This window comes from Populus euphratica, unplaced genomic scaffold (assembly GCF_000495115.2).
Source record: "Populus euphratica unplaced genomic scaffold, PopEup_1.0 scaffold231.1, whole genome shotgun sequence".
In the NCBI taxonomy this organism is placed as follows: domain Eukaryota; kingdom Viridiplantae; phylum Streptophyta; class Magnoliopsida; order Malpighiales; family Salicaceae; genus Populus; species Populus euphratica.
This window is the reverse complement of record NW_011500112.1, coordinates 105,461-122,711: the sequence shown is the minus strand read 5'-3', so window position 1 is coordinate 122,711 and position 17,251 is coordinate 105,461. Positions and strand designations below refer to the sequence as shown.

The 17,251-nt window shown below is 32.1% G+C and overlaps 2 protein-coding genes across 2 annotated transcripts in view; both read left to right on the top strand.

The window, feature by feature from the left end:
- Window positions 1-2,856, top strand: part of LOC105109796 (probable disease resistance protein At4g27220) — a 15,411-nt gene extending 12,555 nt beyond the window's left edge. The window contains exons 2-3 of the mRNA XM_011004611.1: window positions 2-2,571; window positions 2,634-2,856. Of these exons, the coding sequence (XP_011002913.1) occupies window positions 2-2,545 (2,544 nt within the window). The 3' untranslated portion in view covers window positions 2,546-2,571; window positions 2,634-2,856. The remainder of the gene's footprint in view (window position 1; window positions 2,572-2,633) is intronic.
- LOC105109798 (probable disease resistance protein At4g27220) overlaps window positions 1-17,251 on the top strand; it is a 53,865-nt gene that overhangs the window by 12,617 nt on the left and 23,997 nt on the right. Inside the window, exon 5 of the mRNA XM_011004615.1 lies at window positions 15,960-16,066. Coding sequence (XP_011002917.1) covers window positions 15,960-16,066 — 107 coding nt within the window. The remainder of the gene's footprint in view (window positions 1-15,959; window positions 16,067-17,251) is intronic.

Genomic DNA, 17,251 nt, shown 5'->3' with positions numbered 1-17,251 from the left:
AGTGCAGGTTGGTGCTGGAGCTAGATCTTCTGAAAGTCTAAAATACAACAAGACTAGAGGAGTTCCATTACCTACTAGCTCTACAAAGCCAGTGGGTCAAGCATTTGAAGAGAATACGAAGGAGATATGGTCTTTGTTAATGGATGATAAAGTCCCAACCATTGGCATTTATGGGATGGGAGGGGTTGGTAAAACGACAATATTCAAACATATCTATAATGAGCTTCTACAAAGACCAGATATTTGTGATCATGTTTGGTGGGTGACTGTGTCTCAAGATTTTAGCATTACTAGATTGCAGAATCTCATTGCTAAAAGTCTTCATCTAGACCTTTCAAGTGAAGATGATGATCTGGATAGAGCTGTTAAATTGTCAGAAGAACTAAGTACGAAACAAAAATGGATTCTCATTTTAGATGATTTGTGGAACAATTTTGAACTTGATGAAGTGGGAATTCCTGTGCTGTTGAAAGGATGCAAGCTGATTATGACAACTAGATCAGAAACGGTTTGTCATCGGATGGCTTGCCGCCACAAAATCAAAGTGAAGCTACTTTATGAGGAAGAAGCTTGGATTTTGTTCATGGAGAAACTTGGACGTGATGGAGCACTTTCACCAGAAGTAGAAGGAATTGCGAAAGATATTGCTGGGGAATGTGCTGGTTTGCCACTGGGAATTATTACAGTGGCAGGAAGCTTGAGGGGAGTGGATGACCCACATGAGTGGAGAAATACATTGAACAAATTGAGAGAATCAAAATTTAGGGACATAGATGAGAAAGTATTCAAGTTATTGTGGTTTAGTTATGATCGGTTAGGTGATTTAGCACTACAACAATGTCTCTTGTACTGTGCATTATTTCCTGAAGATGATGAGATTGAAAGGGAGACGTTGATAGGTTATTTGATCGACGAGGGAATAATTAATGGAAAGAGAAGAAGGGGAGATGCATTTGATGAGGGACATACGATGCTTAATAGACTTGAAAATGTCTGCCTAATGGAAAGTGTAAAAATAGGGTATAATGATAGTAAATGTGTCAAGATGCATGACTTGATTAGGGACATGGCCATCCAAATAGAAAACTCTAAAGTCATGGTTAAAGCAGGTGCGCAATTAAAAGAGATACCAGATGCAGAGGAGTGGACAGAGAATCTCACAAGAGTCTCACTAATGCGAAACCAGATCGAAGAAATTCCTTCCAGCCATTCACCAATGTGTCCAAATTTGTCATCTCTAATTTTACGTGGGAATAGAGAGCTGCGATTGATTGCGGATTCATTTTTCAAGCAATTACATGGGCTCAAGGTCCTCGATCTGTCTTGCACAGGTATTGAAAATTTGCCAGACTCTGTCTCTGATTTGGGGAGTCTCACAGCATTATTGCTCAATTATTGTGAGAAATTAAGACGTGTTCCATCATTAAAGAAGCTAAGGGAATTGAGAAGGTTGGATCTCTCTTGCACTACACTTGAAAAGATGCCTCAAGGAATGGAATGCCTAACCAACCTGAGGTATCTTAGAATGAATGGATGTGGTGAAAAGGAGTTTCCTCGTGGGATATTACCAAAACTCTCTCACCTGCAAGTCTTTGTACTAGAGGAAATGTTATCCGGTGACAGATATGCTCCGATAACAGTTAAAGGAAAGGAAGTAGTATCCTTGCGAAATTTGGAAAGTTTGGATTGCCATTTCGAAGGTCTATCTGACTTCGTGGAGTATCTCAGATCTTGGGATGGTATTCAATCATTAAGCACATATAAAATTTTAGTAGGAATGGCGGATTTAAATTATTGGTTTGACAGTGATTATTTGCCAGGTAAAACAGTTGGGTTGGGTAATTTGGGTAATTTGAGTATCAACCGAGATGGAGATTTTCAGGTCAAGTTCTTAAATGGCATTCAAGGACTGGTTTGCGAATGCATCGATGCAAGAAGTTTATGTGATGTTTTGTCATTAGAGAATGCAACTGAACTGGAGTTCATCACCATTTGGGATTGCAATAGCATGGAGAGCTTGGTTTCATCTTCTTGGTTCTGCTCTGCACCACCACGATTGCCATCATATAATGGTATGTTTTCTGGTCTTAGAGAGTTTAATTGTAGTGGATGTAACAACATGAAGAAGTGGTTCCCACTTGTGTTGCTGCCAAACTTCGTAAACCTGGAAGAGATTTATGTTAGTGAATGTGAGAAAATGGAGGAGATAATAGGAACAACAGATGAAGAAAGCAGCACCTCCAATTCCATCACGGAAGTCATTCTCCCAAAGTTAACAACACTGGTTTTGTGTAATTTACCAGAACTGAAAAGCATTTGCAGTGCAAAACTGATTTGCAATTCTCTTTATTATATTTATGTACTGGATTGTGAGAAGCTGAAGAGGATGCCAATTTGTCTTCCGTTGCTTGAAAATGGCCAGCCATCTCCTCCCCCTTCTCTTGAATGCATCCGGGCACGTCCACAAAAATGGTGGGAGACAGTAGTGGAGGGGGGGCATCCTAATGCAAAGGATGTCCTTCGTCCCTTTGTAACGTTTGAGTAGGAGGAGACTGATCTGCGCCTAATATAATACCAATGCAAAGGATGTCCTTCGTCCCTTTGTAGACTTTGTATAGGAGGAGACTAATATGATATAATATAATATAGAATAGAGGGTAAGCATAATCTCTCTCAATCGAATTGTACCTTTCGTACTGTTAATCCTTTCGTTGTTAGAATACATCTTTGTTGCATCATTTATCAATTCTATCCTAATGCAAAGGATGTCCGAAGGACCTTTCTCTCTCGAAATAATGAATATGTAGAATGGTTAATTACTCCGTTAAATGTAATGGTTCGTATCCTTCTTTGTTGCATCATTCATCAATTCCATCCATCTGTAAAAATACTAATCATTTTTGTAAGTTTAAATTTGCTCATATTCAATAATATATTTTATTCTTGTAAGAAAATCCAAGACTAACATAAACTAATAGAAAGAAAGAGCATTTATTAATATGAAATATTTCTTTTTTATATAGTATGCTTACAATTACATAAATAATATTTTTTATTTGTTTCATTATTTTTTAAGACTATTGAATTGTCATATTAATTTTTTTTAACTCGATAGATAAATGAATATAACTTGAAGTTTGATTAATATTATTTTTCATCCTATTGAGTTTCCCCAAGATGAAAATCATATATTGATTTATCATTAAAATAACTTAATAAATATACTATTTTTTAAAAAAGAATTCATCTGTTCACATTTTTTTGGCCGCTTTTTTGAGAGGTACGGTGGATTTTTATTAAAAAATAATTTTTACAAAATATAGACTATAGTTTTTTGTATGGCTTTAAGAAAAATCAAAGTTACCTCCAAATTATTTTAATATATTTTTAAATAAAAATATTTTAAAAAATAATCACACTATCAAACATATTTATTTTCTTTCTGCATTTAACCACTGTGAACTAGATTTATATACTGCAACTTTATTACTTTTCTAAGCCATATATTTTTCTCTGATCTGTGATTTCTCTTCTTCTTCTTTTTTTGTTCGTTCTTGGGATAGATAGAACAGAATTGTTATTAAAATTAAAAAAGAAAAAACTGCCCAGACTTTTACCATGTACCGGGAGAGAAAACACTAGAGATTAAAGTAGCCATAAATATTCCATCTTAATTAAGCAAACTTGGCAAATGTAATTACACAAATCTGACTTAATACATATTAAAGTTTTTGAAGATTGAATACGTGGTCTTTATTTTTAAATAATTTGAATGTGATAATATTAAAAATATAAAAATATTTTAATATATTTTTAAATAAAAAATATTTTAATACAAGTTATTCTATTAAATGGATTAATTGTTTGATTATATTTTGATCATTTATTTATCTGTATTGATTTAATCTTTTTACTATAATATTGATTTAATAAAAAGAACTCCCAAAGCATGTACTTACTGCCATGATTGTTATGCCCGCGATCAAAACATAATTTGTTTTTGTAGTCGGAATCATGTTTGAGTGCATTTAAAAATCTGTTTATTTTAAAAAAATATTAAATTAATATTTTTAATATATTAATATTAAAAATAAAAAAATATTTTGATTACTAAATCTCATGACATTAAATAGAGTGCCCCCCCCCTTTTATTTTTTTTTGTTTATTTTATTATAGGCTGGTTTAGAAATCAGCTAAGACGTCTAATAAAATATTTTTATTCTTAGAAATTTTGTGAACAAAAAGAAAACTAATTTAATTGGGGATTAATTGAGTAATTAATTACCTAAAAGAGGATTTTCTTTTATTTTATTTTATTTCTAGTAACAGCTAACTTCATCAAACCCCAATAGCCTGATTCTTGGATCACAGAAGCTTGAGACATGGTACATGCTACAAGGAAAAAAAATGATTGTGTTGAAAACCTTTAAGACTGGACTGTCGTATTCTAACAATAATGTTTGGACCATTTAAGATTGGGCCCAACTTCACTTCAACTTTATTTTATATTTATAATAAATAAAAAGCATGATTGTGTTCAAAAGAAATTGCTATCAACTGGTGTGCAGATTGGATAGCAAATCAAGCTATGTTGAAGTTTTCTACTGCAGTGAAGCTCCCTCTGGTTGCTTGAAGCTAATGCCTGATTGTGTTCCTGGGTTTTGATAAGTGTATGAAAGTCTATTTTATTGTTTGTTTGTTTTTGTATTTTAAAAATATTTTTAAAAATTAATTTATATTTTATATATTTTGAATTATTTTGATGCATTGATTTTAAAAATATTTTTAAAAAAATAAAAAAAAATATTATTTTAATATATTTCAATATAAAAAATATTTTAACAGTCAACAACAGATAACTACACTTTCAAACTATATTTAAAGTGCTTAGAAATTAGCCTCTAATGAGGATTTCAAAAAAAAAGAACACCTAAAGCATGTACGTGGCTGCCAAAGAAGTCCTGAGATTTAGGTTTTTGATGAAAACGTTTGGGACACGGGGACCATGTATTCAGTTATGTTTCTTATATTAAATGGATTAATTCTTTGATTTATTTTTTATTTTTTTTACTTTAATATTGGTCTTGAGTATATTGCTGTCGTTGAATTTTAAAAATAGGGATAATCATTTGCGTTTTTAAAAAAGTGATGAATGATTTTTCAAAAGGGTTATATTTGGTGTTATGTTGATTTAATTATGTATACCTTCCAAGTGGAAATTTAGGGATCCCCGACGCTCTACTGTTTGTAGAATTTCAGTACTTTCTCCGTAAGTCACTCTGCTTTATTTTAATTTGCATTTAAAATTAAATTTTATTCTCTATTAAATCATTTAATATTTTCTTCTATTCTTTTAGTTTGTCTCCATGTAGAATCAATGCTGTGCTACCATCACCGCATTATTCTTTGGATGTAATTAGTAATTTATTATTAGTTATTAATTTTTTGGATTCACTTAAAAAACAAACACAAAAAATAATAATATAAAATGCATGACCCATAAAAAATAATAAAGAATATTTTTACCTTGGATTTTTCTTCTTCTAGTTGTATCTCTCTATTTCTTTAAAATAAGTATAAAATAATAACTAATAAAATGACATTAATTAATCTATAAGCACTATCAAATTACTCTCCAATTATTTACCCTGGAATTTGGATGATCTATAATTCCAAGCGGGCATGCTGCATTTCTTAGTTAGGGGGAGCAAAAATTGAGCTAGCATGTTTCTGGCCTTTTATTTTCTGTGTATGATTTGTTTGGCTAGTTTATAGGACTTTTGCACTAGGATTTTTGTCTAATTTATCTAAATATAGGATTTAGAATCTTGATGAATGAAACTAGCATTCTCGATTTCTTGGGATAGAAAGAAGAAAATTATTATTAAAATTAAAAAAGAAAAAACTGTCTAGGCTTTTACCGTGTACCAGGAGAGAAAACACTATAGATTAAAATAGCCTTTTATTTTTTAATTTTTTTAATCAATGATTATTTTTATTTTTATTTTTATATTTAAATTGATAACTTGTTTTAATTAACTTGTGATTTGAGGCTTCAATAAGTTTACTTGACAAAATTTTGTTAAATGTAATTCATTAAAAATAATTGAAACTTTGAAAATCAAATGATACTGAAACCAGAAATTTCATCATGAGATGTTTTTAAAAATTCTAATCTCTAAAGTTTTTGCATTTTACATTTTGATTTTAATTTTTAATTTTGATTTAAAATTTCATTTTATTTAGTAATTCATGAGTTTGAGGTAAAAAAATCATTATAAAACTCGGTAAAAGATGAAAAATTATTGGTTGATCCAATTTTGTGATAAGACAAAAAAACACGATTATCTGAAAAACTAGTGTGAAGATTGGATAAGGGCTAAAATATAAATTTGTAGAAGGGAGTTGGGAAAAAAATAATTTCCATGGGCATGGATTATCGAAAAGTTTGATCATGAGATGATTTGAAAGATAAGGGTACGGCGTTCATTGTACTCCAAACTTATTGACTGATGTACCTCTTTAAAAAACTAGAAAAGGGATTAATGTAGTTTATGGATGCAGTAATGTTTTTTTCTATTAAATGGATTAATTGGTTGATTATATTTGAATCATTTATTTATCTCTTTTGATTTAATTTTTTTTACTATAATATTGATTTAATAAAAAGAACTCCTAAAGCATATACGTGCTGCCAAAAAAAATCCTAAAATTGACTCAATTGGAAAGAATCATGATACTTACTGCCAACGTTGTTATGCCCGCAATCAAAACATAATTTGTTTTTGTACTCCGATTTATGTTTAATTACATTTAAAAATCTGTTTATTTTGAAAAAATATTAAATTAATATTTTTTAATATATCAATATTAAAAATAAAAAAATATTTTGATTATCAAATCTCCATCTTGTTGGTGTTTTTGTTTTTCTATATGTGGTTTGAATCTTTAAAGAAATCCATGATAAATAAACCGATCTTTTTCTCGGATTTTATAATCCATGATTCAATAAATTATCTTTTTCTCGGATTTTATAATCCATGCCCACGGCTTATAATCTGCGTTGAAAATTAATTTTTGTTCTCTATTCAATCATTTAATATTTTCTTCTATTCTTTTAATTTGTTTCAATATCGAATCGACACTCCAGAGGTTTAGTTATTCTTCAATCACCACTTCTCTCGTACGTCATTCTTAAGCATATTTTATCAGAAGATGATTGCTTGCAATTTAGTTATTCTTCAGTCTATCATGTATAGTTACAATGTGAAATCGAAACTCCATACCTTCCTACTTCAATCCAGAACATAGGTCACGATGTTAATAATTTATCTTATAATGCAGAAATATGTTTATTAGTAAGATTCAGACAAGATGAAGTACAATTAATTTACATAGGTCACGATCTTAATAATTTATCTTGTAATGCAGAATTACAATTAATTTACCTGGATTAATAATTTATCTTAATAATTTACCTTTCTATATCTTATAATGCAGAAATATGTTTGGGTTGCTTCCTGGCAACTTCCTTCCTATCAAGCAATACGTTAATTAATTATTACTGAGGCGACCTTAATAATAAATTATAGCAAGTAAAAGAGCTAGCGGCTGTAACATTCTCTTCCACATCTCATCTCATTCTACAATTCCCTATTTTCCTTTCCCAGACTCATGATAAGTGCGAACTAGATTTATGTATATTGCATCTTTATTATTTCTCTAAACCATATATTCTTCTCTGATCTGTGATTTCTCTTAATACTGCTCAAGCAAACCAGCTAGCACTTGAAGAACATCCTGAATCCAGGTAAATTAATTGTACTTCATCTTGTCTGAATCTTTGAAATAATCCATGATAAATAAATCAATCTTTTTTCTCGGATTTCATAATCAATGCCTTGTATGTTAGGACATTCAAGTATTCAAACACACATCAATTTACGTGGTTCGACAACTTGCCTACTCCACGGAACTACTTATTTGTATTAATCAAACTCAAAAGCAATACAAACAATAAAAACAAGGAGGAGGAGAAAAACTTCTCTACTCAACTTAACTCTCACTCTAAACTCTCTCTGTGTTTCTCTCTATTTCATGGTGCCTCAGGGATATATATATATATTAAGGATAATTAAAATTTATGCTTCACAGTAAACAAACAATTTAAGAACTAAAAAAATATAGACAAAAGCACTTACCATGTCAAGCATGGCTACCACCAATCATGTTGTGTCCACACATAACAATCTCCCACTTGGACACAAATGGCGTTAGGTCTGTTTTTTAATCTTTAAAATCAACTGAAGCTTTACACAGCTTCAATTTATCAAGAGTAACTCCTTTGGTTAACATGTCAGCTGGATTCTTGCTTCCACAGATATTTTTAAGTAACAGTTGTTCATCGTCGAGCAATTACCGGATGAAGTGATATTTGATCGATATGTGCTTTGTTCTGGAGTGAAATGCTGGATTCTTGGCAAGGAAGATTGCACTCTGACTGTCACTATACAAAGTACCCTTTCCATTCATCTTGCCCAATTCTTATAGGAAACTCTGTAGCCATACTAGCTCTCTTTTGCAGACTCTGAAACTCCATGTATCCATGTTCTAGCTCAGTTTTTGGTGACTGGTCTCTATTGAGCTTGAAATAATTCCCAGAGGTGTACATACTGGCTTAGCATTATCCATACTAAACCTGCTGAGAACCTTCTTAACATACTCTGTCTGTGAAAGCTTTAGTATGCCTTTGTCTTTGTCTCTGATGATTCTCATGCCAAGTATTTATTTAGCAGCTCCCAGATCCTTCATTTCAAACTGTTTTGACAACTGTTGCTTTAACTTGTCAATCTCTTCCATGTTGGATCATGCAATTAACATATCATTCACATATAGCAATAAAATGATATAGAAGTTGTCAAAATGTTTGACATAACAACAATGATTAGCTTGACATTTTATGTATCCCGAACTACACATGAAGTTGTCAAACTTCTTGTACCACTGTCTTGGAGCTTGCTTCAAACCATATAGGCTCTTCTTTAGTTTGCAAACTTGACTCTCCTTTCCTGGTATTGCAAACCCCTCTGGTTGTTGCATGTAAATGTCTTCCTCCAATTCTCCATGAAGAAATGCTGTTTTTACATCTAATTGTTCAAGATGTAAATTTTCTGCAGCTACTATCCCCAGAACAACTCTGATTGTTGTAAGCTTCACAACTGGAGAAAATATCTCAGAATAGTCGATCCCCTTCTTTTGCTGAAACCCTTTTACAACAAGTCTTGCTTTGAACCGTTTGCTTCCGTCATGCTCGGTCTTTACTCTGTAAACCCACTTGTTTTGCAGGGCCTTCTTTCCTTCAGGCAGTTTGGTTAACTCCCAAGTCTTGTTCTTCAGCAATGACTCCATCTCGTCCTTCATGGCTAACTCCCACTTGCTCGAGTTTCCATCTTGTAAGGATTCTTCATAATTTAATGGTTCACCACCATCGGTCAGCAAGATATAATTCAGTAGAAGTGTGAACCGTTGTGGAGGCTTTATAGTCCTTGAAGACCTGCGAACAACTGGTTCACTTGGCTCTGCATTGTCTTGTGTAGTAATGGTGGGTACTGATGTGCTTGAACTTTCTTGTAAAAACTCTTGAGTGGTAACATCAGGAAGCCCTTCTAATTGTATGAATTCAGATTTCTGTGAACTCGTATCTGAATCAGTTATCTCTGGTTCTATCCTTTGATCTGTCTTTGTACAAAACTTTCTCGTTGAAGATCACGTTCCTGTTTCTGATAATCTTCCTATTTTGATCATCCCAAAACCAAAATCAAAATTCTTCATCTCCATAGCCAATAAAGAAACATTTCTTTGATTTGGCATCCAGCTTGTTGCGAGCATCAGAATCTACATGCACATAGGAAACACACCTAAAAACCTTTAGATAAGAAAGCTGTACTTTTTTTCCTCTCCAAACTTCCTCGAGCAGTCTGAACTCCAAAGGAACTGATGGTCCACGGTTGATCAAGTAAACTACAGTATGAACTGCATCAGCCTAGAATGTTTGAGGTAACCCAGAATGCAACCTCATGCTTCTAGCTCATTCGTTGATGGTCCTGTTCATCCGTTCAGCAATGCCATTCTGTTGTGGTGTGCCTGGAACTCTCTTTTCCATTCTAATATCGTTGACAATGAAGTATCTTCATCCCCTTTTGACTCATATGGCCGAGTCTGCAATGCCATAGCTGTGCCTGATTTTCTGCTTCAGTAGAGGCAATTATATCTGCTAATCTTGTGGTCATATATAGAGTGCCGGTTTTCTTTCATTCTTTCCACGAGCCAAAACCATTGCTCCCTTTGATACCTTCCACATTCCTCCAGAGAAAAGGATTGAATGGCCACTATCATCAAGTTGTCCGACCGAGATCAACTTCTTCTTTAGTTCAGGAACATGCCTTACATTTTGCAAGTTCCATGTAGATCCATTCATTGTCTTGATTTGCACATCTCCTATACCCACAATCTCCAATGGTTGTCCATCGGCCAGATAGACTACCCCATAATTTCCAGCAGTGTAATTTTGCATCATTTCATGGTGTGGAGTACAGTGAAATGAAGCTCCAGAATCAAGAACCCAATCATCAATAGGACTATGTACAGCAAGAATCAAAGCATCTTATACCATGTCTATAGTGGCATTTGTAGAATCAGCTTCAGGTTTCGCATTTACAGAATCAGCTTCAGGTTTCTTTGGTTTTGTGCAACTCCTCATAAAATGGCCAGGTTTGCCACAATTCCAACATTCAACCTGCTTCCTGGGTCCAAACTTGCTTTTGCTTCTGTACCTGGATTTTGATCTGCCTCTGGATAAGCCTCTGTCTTGTCTCCTTCCTCGAGTGTTGATGTTGAAAGCTGAACCTGAACTTGAGCTTTCACCCGAGTCTTTTCTTCGTACTTCTTCAGCTAAAATCAGATCTCGGATGTCATCATATTTTAATTTGGATTTTCCGGCTGAGTTACTTACGGCTATTCTCATACCTTCCCAACTGCTTGGAAGTGAAGCTAGCAAAATAAGTGCTCGGATCTCATCATCAAACTCAATTTCAACGGATGACAATTGATTTGTGATGGTGTTGAAATTATTAAGATGCTGTGTAACAGAGGTGTTTTCTGTCATCTTCAGGTTGAACAGCTTCTTCATCAAGTGCACTTTGTTATTTGCTGATGGCTTCTCATATATCCCAGACAAGGCTTCCATCAATCTTGCTGTGGATTTCTCTTTTATAACATTATGAGCAACTATTCTTGACAGGGATAGCCGGATAATGCCCAAAACTTGTCTATCAAGAATTTGCCAATCTTCTTCTGACATGTTTTCTGGTTTGCTCCCCAACAGAGGAAGATGAAGTTTCTTCCCATATAGATAGTCTTTAATTTGCATTTTCCAATATCCAAAATTAGTTCCATCAAATTTTTCAATTCCCGCAACCTTTATTTCATCAGCCATTTTTAATCTTTCTTGGATTCAAATCTGTAAAATCTGACCTTACAGATGTGTCTGGAATGGCAAAAAATATTAGAAACGACACTAAGATCATCCAAATCGGACTTCGGATGGCTCAAATTTAAACAATCAAACTTTGAGATCACTGGACGCTACAGATGAAGCCACGTGGTAGGAGTAATAGTCGCTGCACCACACTGGATCAAAACCCAAAATGCTAACTTGAATATGTTGACATGTCAGCCACGTAAGATATGCGAGCCCCACAATTCTGACGTGGCAGAACCACATGTATTTTTTGCTGGCGTGGCAGGGATGAAGTGGCAGCTGACGTGGAAGGTGACGTGGTTGCTGGCTGTGCATAACTGCTTGCGTGGCTGCTGAAGTGTCAGGTCAACCCGGCTCAGGTTGCAGGAAACGGGCGAGGAAGACGCGTGACGCGTGGGCAATGCTGGTGATGGTGCGTGCAGGTGCGTGTTGGCATGCAAGACGTTGGTTTTTTGCCGTGTTTTCACCAATGGATTCCTCTAGTCTTCCTCTAGTCTTTCTCTTCATGATGGTATGTTCAAAAACACGTTTTGAGAACTTTGATTTTTGAGTTTGGATCAAACACCCTCTTTTTCAAGAACGAGCTCTGATACCAGTTGTTAGGACATTCAAGCATTCAAACACACATCAATTTACGTGGTTCGACAACTTGCCTACTCCATGGAGCTACTAGTTTGTATTAATCAAGCTCAAAAGCAATACAAACAACAAAAACAAGGAGGAGGAGAAAAACTTCTCTACTCTACTCAACTCAACTCTCACTCTAAGCTTTCTCTGTATTTCTCTCTATTTCATGGTGATCAACTATCAATGACACTCTTTATTTATAGCTGATGTGAGAGACAATCTTCTTTCTTTAAACAACAATGATGAACAACATTTTTTTTGATTAGACACTCACCATTTAACTCTTACCATATTGTGTCCAAACATAAGATTACGATGTTCATACTAAATTAACCCTAAACCTTTAATTCATTGTTTTCGTCTTTTCAAGATTCTATGCCGATTTTAACTCCTTATTTTAGATTCACCCTTTTCTTTTCCAATTAATGGGACTGCCATTAAAATATGCTTTTCACCATTTATTTGTTTTTCTGTTATTTTGACTTACGTAACGTGTGTACCCAGTAATCCACTCATATATATATATATATTCTTTGCTATGTGCTTTCTGTTCTTTTAAAAAAAATCCATTGGTGGGGAAAAGTTCATGTATACAATCAAAAAATAAGATATTGTTTAATAGTGTGATAAAAATTGTATTTTTTTATTTAAAATAATATTTTTATTATTTTTTAAAATTTATTTTTAACATTAAAATGTCAAAATAATATAAAAATTTTAAATTAAAATAAAAAATATAAATTGTTTTTAAAAACATGATTCAACTGTAAAATTATTATATATTTTTAAATAAAAAATACATTAAAAATCAATAATGATTGTAATTTTTAACTGGCAGTACGCTATACCGAACTATATTATCAACAAGATTTTCCTCGTATTAATTAAAGCATTCTCCATTTGACACAGCTTGAAAACATGTTTCTTCTTAAATTATTATTTCCATGTGTTTTTTAAAATCTGAATATTTGAGAATTGGTGGGGTTGATTTTGTTAGCTTGATATGCTTCCGTCTTTGCTATCCTTTTTTTTTGTTTACTTTTGTATGCTTTCCTCTGTTGCTAATATCCACCTCAGCAAGTAGCATCTAGTTATAAACAGCTTGGGTATATTAGTAAAATAAAAAAAATCATTATAATTTGTCTCATAAAAATTTCATGGTTATGTAAAATCACTCTGCTCTGATGGACACTCTCAAAGGCAGAAGGATAAAAACTACCCAATACACCTTAAACCCTTTTTATTTTTATATTTTTAAAATATTTTTAAAACAATTTAAACGTTAGAACTGGTTTATCTTTGCAATCCCAATGAGTTTTTTAAAAATATATTTTTAATATTTTTTAATTATTTTGATATTATCATATAAAAAGTAAAAAATATTTTTAAAAAACATTTACAGCATGCATAAATATACTATTTTATTTTGAAAATTCCATGTGTTTACATTTTCTTGGCAGCTTCTTCGAAGTTGTAACATTGGTGGGGTCCACACCTTAACTTTATATATCTTATAATATAATATATGTTTGGTATGGAGATGTGATAGTTTTTTTATTAAAAAATAATTTTTTAAAATATAAATTATATTTTTTAAAATTAAAAATATATATTTTTTATATGCCCATAAAAAAATAAACCAAAATAATCTCCAAACAAAACACTCTCATGTTTGGTAGAGCGGGGGGTTGCTTCCTGACAACTTCCTTATTACCCGGCAATATGTTAATTAATTATTATTTAAGCTGATTATTTTATTTTTAATTTTATATTCATGAGAATTTGAGAATTTGAGGTTAATAATTTATTATACTTAATTATGAAGTTCTCAAGGTAAACAAAAAAAAAAAAAACAGCTTCAACGATTAATTTAAGTTGGTATTTGATTTGATAAAATTTTATTCAATTTAATTCATTAAAAATAATTGAAACATTGAACACCAAATATCTGAAATAAAAAAGTAGCCTGGTGTGTTTTTCAAAATTCTGTTCCCTAGAGTTTTTGCATTTTTATTTTGATTTTTATTTTTAATTTAAAATTTTATTTTGTTAATTTTTTAATTTATGAATTTGAGATAAAAAAATCATTAAAAAATGAAAAAAAAAATTATTGGCCGACAATTTTGGCAACAAAAAAACACGATCATTTTTTATTAATCGGAAACTAGTGTGCAGATTGGCTAGCAAATCATACTTTATAGGTCGAGGGATAAGAATATAAATTTGTAGAAGGGTGTTGGAAAAAATAATAATTTTCATTGGTGTGGAAGAGTTTAAGTATAATATCATAGAATAAGATAATATTTGATGGTGTGATAATAATTATTTGGCAACAAAAAAACACGATCATCTTTGTATTAATCGGAAACTAATGTGCAAGTTGGCTAGCAAATCATACTTTGGTCAAGGGCTAAGAATATAAATTTGTAGAAGGGTGTTGGAAAAAATAATAATTTCCATTGGTGTGGAAAAGTTTAAGTATAGTATCATAAAATAAGATAATGTTTGATGGTGTGGTAATAATTATTTTTTATTTAAAAATATAATAAAATATTTTTTTATTTTTTAAATGTTTTTAACATTAAAATGTAAAAATAATCTAAAAATATTAAAAAATTTAATTTAAAATAAAAAAATATCAAGGTTTTTAAAAAGCATTGTTCAACTGTGAAATTATTATTATTTTTATCGGGGTGTTAGTTGTTCTGATAACCATTAACCATGACATGACTCAAATCAGTTAGACTAATTAAAAACCTATAAAACTATATCAATTGACTGTTCGTAATTAATATTTTTGAATTTTTTTACGTGGCAATATAAAAAAAAATTCAAAAATTATTTAATATATTTTTAAATAAAAAATATATTAAAAAAAAACCTGTACACAATGCAGAAATACAGACATATGCTATTCTGTCTCATATCCATGTGTTTACATTTTCTTGACAGCTTCTTCGAAATGACAACATTGGGGCGGGTCCACACGTTAACTTTCTATATCTTATAATGTAATGTTTGGGTTGCTTCCTCGCAACTTCCTTCCTGTCCAACAATACGAAAATTAATTATTATTGAGGTGAGCTTACTAATAATAGTATGTAACGTTCTCTTCCACATCTCATCTCATGATCTGTGCGAACTAGATTTATGTATACTGCATATTTATTATTTTTCTAAGCCATAAATTCTTCTCTGATCTGTGATTTCTCTTCCTTTTCTTTTGGCTGATCACTGCTTAAGCAAACCAGCAAGCACTTGAAGAACATCTTGAATCCAGGTAAATTAATTGTACTCCATCTTGTCTGAATCTTTAAAGTAATCCATGATAAATAAATCGATCTTTTTCTCAGATTTTGTAATCCATGCCTAGTAAATTAACCCTAAACCTTGAATTCATTGTTTTTGTCTTTTCAAAATTCTTTGCTGTTTTTAACTCCTTATATATGGGATTTCTTTTCCAATACTAGATTTTGGAATCCATGCCCTGTGGGACTGCCATTAATTATTTTTATCCAATATTTTCTGACATAATGATTCAATGAAATTGTCTCTTACTCATTCATGAATTAACTTGATCAGTATTAATTACCTTTCATTAAACTTGTTTACAACAAGTGACAAATAAATCAACATTTAGCATTAAAACAAAGAATTAAATCATTAACAGCAACATTTATATTTCCTATTTTTCATCTGAATCTCTTTAACAAATAAGTCATATATATATATATATATAGACACACACACACACATATCTAATCTGTGCTTTCTGTTCTTTCTTAAACCTCAGATGGAAGGAGTCCAACCGTCTTTTAATGAGGATGATGTCAACTTGACATCGAATCAGTTCGATTTTCAATTACCAGAAGATTCATTCAATAAATCTGAGCTTCTCTTGTACGTCATTCTTAAGCATATTTTATCAGAAGATGATTTCTTGCAATTTAGTTATTCTACAGTTAATTTTTCTTATTATCATAATATTCATCATTATTTAACTTCTTCTTCTTGTTCACACTAAATGAATTCATTATGTTTGAATATAGGTATCTGCCTAATTTATTTCATCCTCAATGCGCCAATCCTTTGAGGTAAGCTAAAATGATATCAAATGTTTAGTGGATTAATAGCAAAGAATTATGCATATGTATGAAGAAATCACTAACAAATGTTGCTTATTTAGGGACCAACAATGGACTAATTATCAGTTACCAATGAGCAATCAAGTGCCTGCGATGAATCAATGGTATTAACCTCGAATACATATACACTCTTTTAATCATGAAAACAATAAACTTGAAAAATTGACGAGGATCTTTCAAGTCTTTTTGAGCTCTCTATCTCTCTTTTTTTTTGTGTGCACATAATGGAAAGAATTATGAACATCAACCAAGTTAGAATAACAGTTCCAAGTCTAACTATTTGAATATTATTCAGGCATCAGTACTCCAATACTCATCAACCACAGCCGGGACATGGCTATATGACATCAAACGCAACCACTTCAGAACTTTGTGGCAACCACATTCAACCTGGACCTTCTTTTCCTGCTCCCCGGTATCCAATTTTTCATGTTTAGTATTTTCTATATATAAAAAAAATTAGTTTTTCAATCAGGAAACAAACATCATAGCTTGAACATGAACCCAACAAGCTAAATATATTGTTTGCAAATGATTTTGGATTCAGGAGTCAATATTTTTCTAATCAAGGACAAGTCGATCGAGCTGCTGTAATTCCTAACATAGACAATGTCCAACAAGAGAACTTCGTGCCTCGGTACTGATTGACTTCTAGCTGTTGTGGTTGAACACCATTAACTTTTACTGCTTAAGAGAGACTACCAATTATGGAAAGGTTTTATAATATGATCTCTTCATTTATATATAGGTCACAGATGGATAACCTCCAAGTCCGAGGATTGCAAAATCAAACTGCTAGGCCAAATGCCTCAAATCCTGGCCTTGGCACTTCCCTGCAAAGTCAAAATAGGGGTTTAAATACTCAGCAAGTAAGAAGTACAACTGAATTATCGTAGTCTTTTTCCCTCCTATGATTGTGCAATGAACTAACTATCAATTT